Source organism: Brassica napus, chromosome A9 (genome assembly GCF_020379485.1).
Source record: "Brassica napus cultivar Da-Ae chromosome A9, Da-Ae, whole genome shotgun sequence".
NCBI classification, from domain to species: Eukaryota; Viridiplantae; Streptophyta; class Magnoliopsida; order Brassicales; family Brassicaceae; genus Brassica; species Brassica napus.
The window spans coordinates 17,977,649-17,986,734 of NC_063442.1; the positions used below are offsets into that span (position 1 = coordinate 17,977,649).

At 38.0% G+C, this 9,086-nt stretch overlaps 2 protein-coding genes across 6 annotated transcripts; one reads left to right on the forward strand and one right to left on the reverse strand.

Annotated features, from left to right (window-relative positions):
* The first annotated feature begins 371 nt into the window (after positions 1-371).
* LOC106367013 lies at positions 372-6,027 on the forward strand. 4 transcript variants are annotated; one of them, XM_048740822.1, is made up of 17 exons: positions 372-389; positions 640-795; positions 1,214-1,585; positions 1,653-1,878; positions 1,980-2,228; positions 2,327-2,442; positions 2,528-2,626; positions 2,738-2,825; positions 2,928-3,157; positions 3,255-3,439; positions 3,550-3,749; positions 3,951-4,283; positions 4,372-4,473; positions 4,608-4,905; positions 5,019-5,167; positions 5,235-5,519; positions 5,683-6,027. In XM_048740822.1, exons 3-17 carry the CDS (start codon positions 1,293-1,295, stop codon positions 5,869-5,871), a joined length of 3,042 nt encoding a protein of 1,013 aa, XP_048596779.1. In that variant the 5' UTR covers positions 372-389; positions 640-795; positions 1,214-1,292; the 3' UTR covers positions 5,872-6,027. The 4 variants fall into 4 exon arrangements, with proteins under 4 accessions (XP_048596779.1, XP_048596781.1, XP_048596780.1 ...); XM_048740824.1 differs by having other exon boundaries at positions 373-389; positions 1,277-1,585; XM_048740823.1 differs by having other exon boundaries at positions 377-795; positions 1,277-1,585.
* LOC106367014 (nuclear pore complex protein Nup50) lies at positions 5,997-8,645 on the reverse strand. Of its 2 annotated transcripts, none has more exons than XM_013806697.3 (9): positions 8,457-8,645; positions 8,071-8,204; positions 7,894-7,981; positions 7,339-7,762; positions 7,199-7,252; positions 6,988-7,085; positions 6,586-6,711; positions 6,427-6,516; positions 5,997-6,348 (listed from the first exon to the last, which is right to left on the reverse strand). In XM_013806697.3, the coding sequence occupies exons 1-9, from the start codon at positions 8,502-8,504 to the stop codon at positions 6,238-6,240; spliced, it is 1,173 nt and encodes a 390-aa protein (XP_013662151.2). In that variant the 5' UTR covers positions 8,505-8,645; the 3' UTR covers positions 5,997-6,237. The 2 variants fall into 2 exon arrangements, with proteins under 2 accessions (XP_013662151.2, XP_013662152.2); XM_013806698.3 differs by having other exon boundaries at positions 7,199-7,243; positions 8,457-8,633.
* Between the last annotated feature and the right edge of the window lie 441 nt (positions 8,646-9,086).

Here is a 9,086-nt window from a genome sequence, read left to right on the forward strand (position 1 = left end):
ATAACAAACTGTTAGAGAAATTGCTTTGAAGATCTACATTACTTCGACTAGGGGTTATTGAAGTGAACAAAAATTTCAAAGCAATATTTGTACATGGTTAGCAAAAAGAATCAAAATATTTATCTATTTATTAAAGTGAAAAATTTCTATATAATTCGACATTGAATCCGGTTAACAAATTTGAAAGCAGTAGATGGCAAACGGTCGTCTAGAAATGACTAAAAGATTCTCTAAAACAAAATTTAAATGGAAGATTGATACAATGTTGAACAATATTAGCCACAAAATTAGAAAGAAACAAAAACACGAGAGTTATATGGAAATCTAAAGGCGGTTAAGACTAAGAAAATTTCAGAGAAAAGATTCGGAGAATGCGAAGGAAAAATAAGGTAGCAGGAAATGGAATGATTCGTTGATTCCCTCTCCAAAATCCTTTTTGTATGATTTATTTTATTTATTAAAGTGAAAAAAGCTGAGACGAAAGTGGCGATCATTGGATAACCGCCTCTTCTCTCTCTCTCTCTCTCTCTTCTGAGAAAAAGAAAAAGAAAGGGAAAACAAATTCTGCAGAGTATAAAAGCCACGTGATTCGTTCTACGTTTGACTCATCATCACAGATCATTCCTTTCTTTTAATTAGGGGTTATTTGGGGTAAGCAGCAGCTCTAAGAAGCACCACCACCACCGCATTTGATTTTGACCTGAATCTAATCTAATCGGATCATTCGCTTATTTGATTCTTTTCCCGAAACGAAACGAAACGAAACGACACCCAGATTCACCTTTTGATTCGCAGGTATGGTTGGTTTCTCTCCATTCTAGCTTTAAAGACTTTGGTGAATGGATTTTTTGAAATCTATTGCAAATGTTTCTTCTGTTGATTTATTGAATTTAAAGATCATCTAATCTAATCTAATGATGTTTGTTAATGTTATTATTTATTTATTTATGTTTTTGCCATTTTGGCCATAAGAGTCACAGGTTGCTTATTCTAGTAAGTTTGTTCTTTGGCTTACTTACTTATCATATATGTGAGTTTGCTTCATACTATTAATACGATAAAACTGAGGAAATTAAACAGCTTCAGGTTGATTACATCTCTGGCTTAACATTTATTTTTTTATTGCTTTATGATGATGTTAGCTTAGTTTGATGGGTGGATTTACAGATGCGCTTCTAGTATCAGTGAACAATTTTTTTTTTTGTTTCATTAGGCTACGCTGAACTAGATACCGGAAGCCCAAAGTTGTTTGTTCACTGTCTGTCGAAATTTGTAGGAAGGAACCATATGCTATGGGGTCTGACAAGCATTCTGCTCGTTTGTTGAACACCCTCAAAATGGAGAGGGTCAGGACGATTCTAACCCACACTTACCCTTACCCGCATGAGCATTCACGTCATGCTATCATTGCTGTCTTTCTCGGTTGTTTATTCTTTATTTCCTCGGATAACATGCACACCCTCATTGAAAAGTTTTCAGTCAAGTGGTGGTTAATGTATGCCTGCTTGCTCGGATTCTTCTACTTCTTTTCTTCTCCTTTTATTGGCAAGACTATCAGACCAAACTATTCAAACTTCAGTCGATGGTCAGCATCTCTTCTTTTCATTAATATCAGTCTTTATAAAGTTCTTCATTCTTTTTTCTTCTTTTAGGTACATTGCCTGGATTTTAGTTGCAGCTTTGTATCATCTTCCTAATTTTCAGTCAATGGGCTTGGATTTGAGGATGAATTTGTCCTTATTTTTGACGATTTATATATCATCAATAGTCTTCCTTGTTGTCTTCCACATCATTTTTCTTGCCCTCTGGTATGTTGGTCTTGTTTCTCGCGTGGCTGGTAGACGCCCAGAGATCTTAACCATTCTTCAAAACTGCACCGTAAGTAGTCCACCATGGGGGAGTCTTACACAATAAGCCCACTTATTTGCCTAGCTTAAATACATAAAAGTTTGCTATCTTCATTTCTTTCATCTGTGCAGGTTCTTAGCATGGCTTGCTGTATCTTTTACAGCCATTGTGGTAACCGAGCTATTCTTAGGGACAAATCTCCTGGAAGACAGCATTCTAGCTTGTTTTCTTTCTGGAAAAGAGAACATCGGAACAATACCTGGATTGCACAATTCATTCGTATGAATGAGCTGAAAGACCAAGTGTGCTCCTCATGGTTTGCGCCAGTTGGATCCGCTAGTGATTATCCACTGTTGTCCAAATGGTTCATTTACGGAGAGGTATCTCTTTTTGAAACTCTTCAGTGAGCTGTGATTATGTTTTATTTGTCCACCCTTTGATTTTTTTAAAAGTCTTGTTCCTACCTTGTTATTTTCAGATTGCGTGTAATGGATCATGTCCTGATTCATCTAGCGAAATTTCTCCCATATACTCGTTGTGGGCCACATTTATTGGTCTTTACATTGCCAATTATGTAGTGGAGAGATCAACAGGGTAAGTTGCATCTCTCTATATGAACAGATTTGGTCTTACATTCAAATGGCATCTTTAATCTAAAACTTTTGTCACGCTGTTTCAGGTGGGCTCTGACACACCCTCTTTCAGTCGAGAAATGTGAGAAGTTGAAGAAGGAACAAATGAAACCAAATTTCTTAGATATGGTTCCTTGGTATTCAGGGTACGTCAATGCCAAACGAGCATTTCCCTTTTCTGCTTACCATTGTTGTTATTTAAACGGTGAAAGCAAGACAATTGACCAGGTGCTGACTTCTTTAATTATATATTTCAGAACATCGGCTGATTTGTTTAAAACAGTGTTTGACCTCCTCGTATCAGTGACGGTATTTGTTGGCCGCTTTGACATGCGGATGCTGCAGGTATAGTTTTTGTTCGTTTATGATATGATCATCTTTCTGCAGCCAGACATATGGTACTTGCATTTTATGTTTTTGCTTATTTCCTTTTTGAAAAATCTTTAGGCTGCGATGACCAAATCTTGTGATGAAACCAAGAGGGAAGAACTTTTATATGACCACCTTGCTAACAAGGAAGACTTTTGGTTTGATTTCATGGCGGATACTGGTGATGGTGGGAATTCATCATATGCTGTTGCCAAACTTCTTGCTCAGCCTAACCTCGAAGTTGTAGTGGATGATGAATATCGACCTTTACCTCGGGGTAATGTACTGCTTATTGGAGGAGATCTTGCGTAAGTGCTTTACATATTATCTGTAATCTTTACATTTTCTCTAGTTCTTGTCAGTTCTGATTGTAACCGTGGATGTCTTTCAATGATATGCCCCCAGATACCCCAACCCATCAGCGTTTACATATGAGAAGCGTCTCTTTTGTCCTTTTGAGTATGCGCTCCAGCCTCCCCATTGGTATAAAAATGACTCTATTGCTGTTGACAAACCTGAATTACCTGAGGGAGTGAAAGAACTAAAGGATTATGATGGTCCTCAATGTTTTCTCATCCCTGGAAACCACGGTGAGTTCTAGGTCTCACCATCATTTTACCTTTGAAATAAGTTGTTTCACAGACTTTTGTTTCTTCTGCCACTGCCTCTGACCATAAAGTTGTTGTTTATTGTATCACAGACTGGTTTGACGGACTCAATACATTCATGAGGTATATCTGCCATAAGAGTTGGTTAGGTGGCTGGTTTATGCCCCAGAAGAAAAGTTATTTTGCCCTGCAGCTACCTGAGGGATGGTGGGTGTTTGGTTTGGATCTTGCTCTTCATGGTGATATTGATGTCGACCAGTTTAAATTTTTCTCTGAATTGGCCAAGGAGAAGGTAATTTGCATATCATATTTCCCTACGCTTTATAGATTTGTTGACACTATGTTATTATTTTCGTGCCTACTCTAGTTCTACTCTTTAGTTTCTAAAGTAATCTTTAAAAGTGGTTTATGCTTATATACTAGTGGCGTAGTGTTTTCATATTACACAATTTTCATTATGTTTCTTAAGTAGAATAAATATTTTCTCATTCAGGTTAAGGAGGATGATGCAGTGATCATTATAACGCATGAACCCAGCTGGCTTCTTGATTGGTATTGGAGCAGCGATACAGGGAAGAACGTGAGGCATCTGATCTGCGACGTTTTGAAACACAGGTGTAAACTTAGAATGGCAGGGGACTTGCATCACTATATGCGACATTCATGTGCTCAGTCAGATGGACCTGCCCACGTCCAACATCTTCTTGTAAATGGCTGTGGAGGAGCTTTTCTGCATCCCACCCATGTGTTCAGCAAATTTTCAAAGTTCTATGGGTCTTCGTATGTAAGCAAGGCTGCCTACCCTTCTTTTCATGATTCGAGCAAGGTAATCTTTTCTTTCTCCAGGCTCTTTCACTAACTTGCCTTCCCGTCTATGCATTCTGATGTTATATGGTGTTTTCTGCTGTTGGCAGATTGCTTTGGGAAATATTTTGAAGTTCCGGAAAAAGAACTGGCAGTTTGATATCATTGGTGGCATTATATACTTTATCTTGGTCTTTTCATTGTTCCCTCAGGTGCGTTTTAAGCTTTGATTGTCTTATTTAAACAGTGCACTACATCCAGTTATAGAAGCTGAGCTGGTGTTTTATATGGTATAGCTGTTTTTTATTGCTATCCTCATTTCTTCTCGTTTATCATTTTGTTTCAGTGTAAGCTAGCCCACATCTTACGAGGCGATTCGTTTTCTGGTCACCTGGAGAGTTTCTTAGGCACAGTTTGGAGCGCATTTGTATACGTGATGGAACAGTCTTACGTGTCTTTTACGGGTGTACTGGTTTTGCTGATCTCTGCAATCATATTCGTCCCTTCAAAATTATCTCGGAAGCGAAGGGTGATGATTGGAGTTCTTCATGTTGCTGCTCACCTGATGGCAGCTCTGATTCTCATGTTGATGTTGGAACTAGGCATAGAAATCTGTGTTCAGCACAACCTCCTTGCGAATTCTGGTCAGTTTCCATATAATTACAATGTCAAACGAGGCCAATGGATAATAAGTGACTCAGTGAATTTGTCTGTGATTCAGCCGTTGATTTATTTTTTGACACTTTTGTTCCCACAGGGTATCATACATTGTATCAGTGGTACAAATCAGTAGAAAGCGAGCATTTCCCGGACCCTACTGGCCTTCGAGTCCGTATCGAACAATGGACGTTTGGCCTTTATCCCGCATGCATCAAGTATCTTATGTCAGCATTTGATGTTCCTGAGGTAATTACTGTGCCGTGTTTTTGTGTCTATTTCGATAAAACGACTGACCTGAGTGGGTTAACATCAGGTGATGGCGGTTACCCGGAACAACATTTGTAAAGAAGGAATGGAATCTCTCTCTAGAAGCGGAGCTGTTATTTATTATGCTTCTGTCTTCCTTTACTTCTGGGTCTTTTCAACACCTGTGGTGTCTTTGGTGTTTGGAAGCTACTTGTATATCTGCATCAACTGGCTCCACATTCACTTCGATGAAGCTTTCTCTTCACTCCGCATTGCTAATTACAAATCTTTCACTCGTTTCCACATCAAAAAGAATAAAGATATTGAAGTATTCACTCTAGCCGTTGATAAGGTAAGAAAAGAATACTCTACAGTTGCTAGAAAACTGGTAGTGCTGATACTAAAATGTTTATCATGAACCAATCTTTATGGATCTTGTCATTGTTTGTTGTTGATTGAGCAGTAGTTAAATAAATCTTTATGGAACTTTAATTGTGTATATGATATGAGTTCAGGTGCCTAAAGACTGGAAGCTGGACAAAGATTGGGATGCAGAGCCGAAACAGAGTGGGGTGATGAGCCATAAGAGAAAGTTTCCAAGCAAATGGTGTGCATCATCGGCGCAACAAGACCCTGTTGCTGCCGTGAAAGTTGTGGATCATTTCGTTATTTATAGATCACAGAATCAAAACGGAGAGTGTTAGGTATGGATCAATACTCCACTGATCCTTGACTATTGTTTCCCTACCATTTTGTATAAATTTAGTATTGTAATGTATGTAGTAGTCGCTCTGCTTCTTGTTTGCGTTGCATAGTAAAATCAGTTGGCTAATATATAAAAAGGAATATGATTTATTGTTTTTGAGTTTTTAAGTTACAAAGACTACTGGCACAACAATCTCTATTACGCTACAGAATAAGTTTGGCACTCCTCTCTCTCAATCATACAACAATGAGTATGACTTTAATTAAGCCTTTCAAGAGCCTTCCTAATATTACAGAACAATGGAGACAAAAAAAAAGAGTGGATGGCTCAATAAGAGATAACAAGGTCCTGTGTTTGGGCATTTTTATGAAGAAGGTGCGTATTCTTGGATGGCTGTTGCTAACTTATCCCTAGCCTCTGCTGTCTTTGTCCTTATCAGAAAGGTTCTAGGTGTTACATTCTCGTTGGAATCCTCCTGTTGCAGGTAGATAAAGTCAACGAAACTACAAAACCACCATGAAAGCACTAAAGAAAAAGCTTCTAATTTGTTTACCGATGAATGGAATATTGCAACAAGTGCGTTCTTCTGTGTGCTAGTCTTGATTCCAGTGTATAGTAGAGCATTCAGAAGCAGTTTCCCAACCTGGCAAAATGAAAAGGTTTAGAATCTGTAAAGTTGTATGTGAAGTGTTTGTGTGTAACAGAATCATACATCGTTTCTGACAAGAATTGTGGGCTTAGATTCTTTTGTCCCCTTGTCGACGCCTTCTTTGCATTTTATGCAGAGATTCCCCGTTCCTTTATCTTTCCATGCACCTTTATCTGTTGGGTCATTAGACTACATAATACACAAAGTTACAACAAGTTACTACCGTCATCAGCAAGACTAGAACATCAATGTAGGTAAAATAGAAAACTACTTCACAAACACTATAACACCTAATAAGACTTCGAGTAAGAATAGTAATTAGGAAAAAAAAAAGCATTTCCATCTCTAACAACCTTAATGGTTTCATTCGTGTTGACTATATACATTTATGAACAACAGCAAAGTAGTTGGAACAGTATATTGAGAAAGGGGAAAGATAACATCCAAGTTTCAGATAACACATACCTTGACATAGAGTTTGCATTTAACTTCATGAACCACAGTAACTCCCTTCTCTTCGGTTTTTTTGACAGATGGGCTGCTCGGTTGAGGTGGTTCATCTTCTGCAGAGTCAAAAGAATCCAATCTTTACACGCCCATTACGCCTTTGGTTTTTGTAACAATAGATATTTAAATATTGGTTTTAAATCAGTATTGCAGTGGTCAAAAAACTTACCAGCCTCTGCATCATCTGGAGAATCTCGCTTTGCAGGTATGGACACTGGAGTAACTAAAGAAAGTAGAGGTTAGGTCACTGATATCAAAGTAATGACAAGTCCCCAAAAAAAATGCATTTTGGTAATGGGAAGTAGATACCTCCAGATGAAAAAGGGTTTTGGTTATTAGAAAATGAGAAAGAAGGTTGGGTATTAGAGATCCCTCCTGCTTGACTGCTGGAAAATAGGCTAGGTGGGCTGCTCTTGGCTAAACCAAACTGGCCACTGCTAAAAGATCCAGTTTGGCTATTGGATGCTAAACCAAATGGAGTGCTGGAGAATACTCCAGGCTGGGTTGAAAACGAACCAGACTGATGACTAGTGGAAAAACTGGAAGATTGATTGGTTGAGAAGAGCCCAGGTTGATTGTTTGAAGTAAACAAGCTGGTATTTGAAACTGGTTTAACGTCGCTATTCTTGACTTCAGCCATTGGTTTCTTCTCCGGTCCACGAGATTCAGGGGATGCATTCTCACCCTTTCCTTTATTTTCTTTTAGCCAGTTGACAACATCTTTGAACTTTTCCTGTAAGAGAGAGATGGGCATGGAGTAGAAACATGAAGAAGTAAATACCACAAAGAAAAAAGCAAGTAACTCAAAGAGTTAGCCAATGTATCCTAATGGACATGGAAACAGAAAGACATAGCAGAATTTACCAGAATGCTGGAAGCATGGGTAATGTAGTCATTCATCCCATCTTCCCAAAGTTCATCAGGATGATTCTTCAGCTGTATTTGCACCCAACTGTTTTCACAACGAAGCAAACAAATTAGATAAGCATGCTTCAAAAAAGTAGAGAAAGTAAAGAGTATCTCAAGCACACAACTATTCACCTTACAAATTGGTTATTAAGAGCTCTCACATGCTTCCTAGCTAACTCAGCCCTCTGTTTATCCAATGATGCAGCCGGCGATAACGAACTCTGGGTACCAAACAAGGATCCTTCCACTGGTTTTGCATTCTTAAACTGCAGATTCTCTTTCAAAATTAGCTCTCAAGTAAAGCAAAACAAAGCAGGTCTCCAGTGATGAGGGAAACTCAAAACTAAAAGTAGAATGACTCCCCCACGACTAAAAGGTGACGACTTTATTCATCATCAATCCAAAATAGAACTAATAATCAAGGAAAGTTTCGATTTTTCATATCCTAAACCCAGAAACAGGGGAATCCACTCAATACTGGAGGATCTTAACGAGATTCAATCGAGGAAAAAACTCACGGGCGATTGGTTGGTTTCGGAAACAGCGGCGCGTTTGAGTCCCCTCATGATTGATTGATTGATTGATTGATTCAGTCAGTCGCGGCGGCGAAATTAGAATCGGAGAAACCCAAAAGGAGGAGGCAGCTGCTGCTTTAAGGACGAACTTTAATTTAGGGTTTATTATTCTGCCTTTCTTCAAAAAATAGTAAACAAAACAATTGTAAAAAAAAAAACTTTATAGTAAAAGAGAATAAGAGAAAGATTCTCTTTTTATTATATGCTTCGTTTAAAAAAATAATAATTACATAGTGGGAAAATCTACCACTAAAAAACATTAAAAGGATGATTTCATGCCATATTTGCTAAGAATTTTTTACTCTCTAGGACACATTATCACTTTACAATTACACATTGAGACACTTGTTGCTGGAAGTACACTTTCTCTATGTGCATTGTCCTACATATCTTCAACTTCACTTTCTGATTCTAACTAACCGACTCTAACTTTTCTAACTCTAACATAGTCACATAACTATTTTCTAAAATAATTCAAAATCCATTTATTTTGAATTTCGAAAAGTGTGTAGATCTCTTTTACAATCAAATTGACTTTTTCATTTACTTTCCTCAATTCTTTACTTTCCCCAA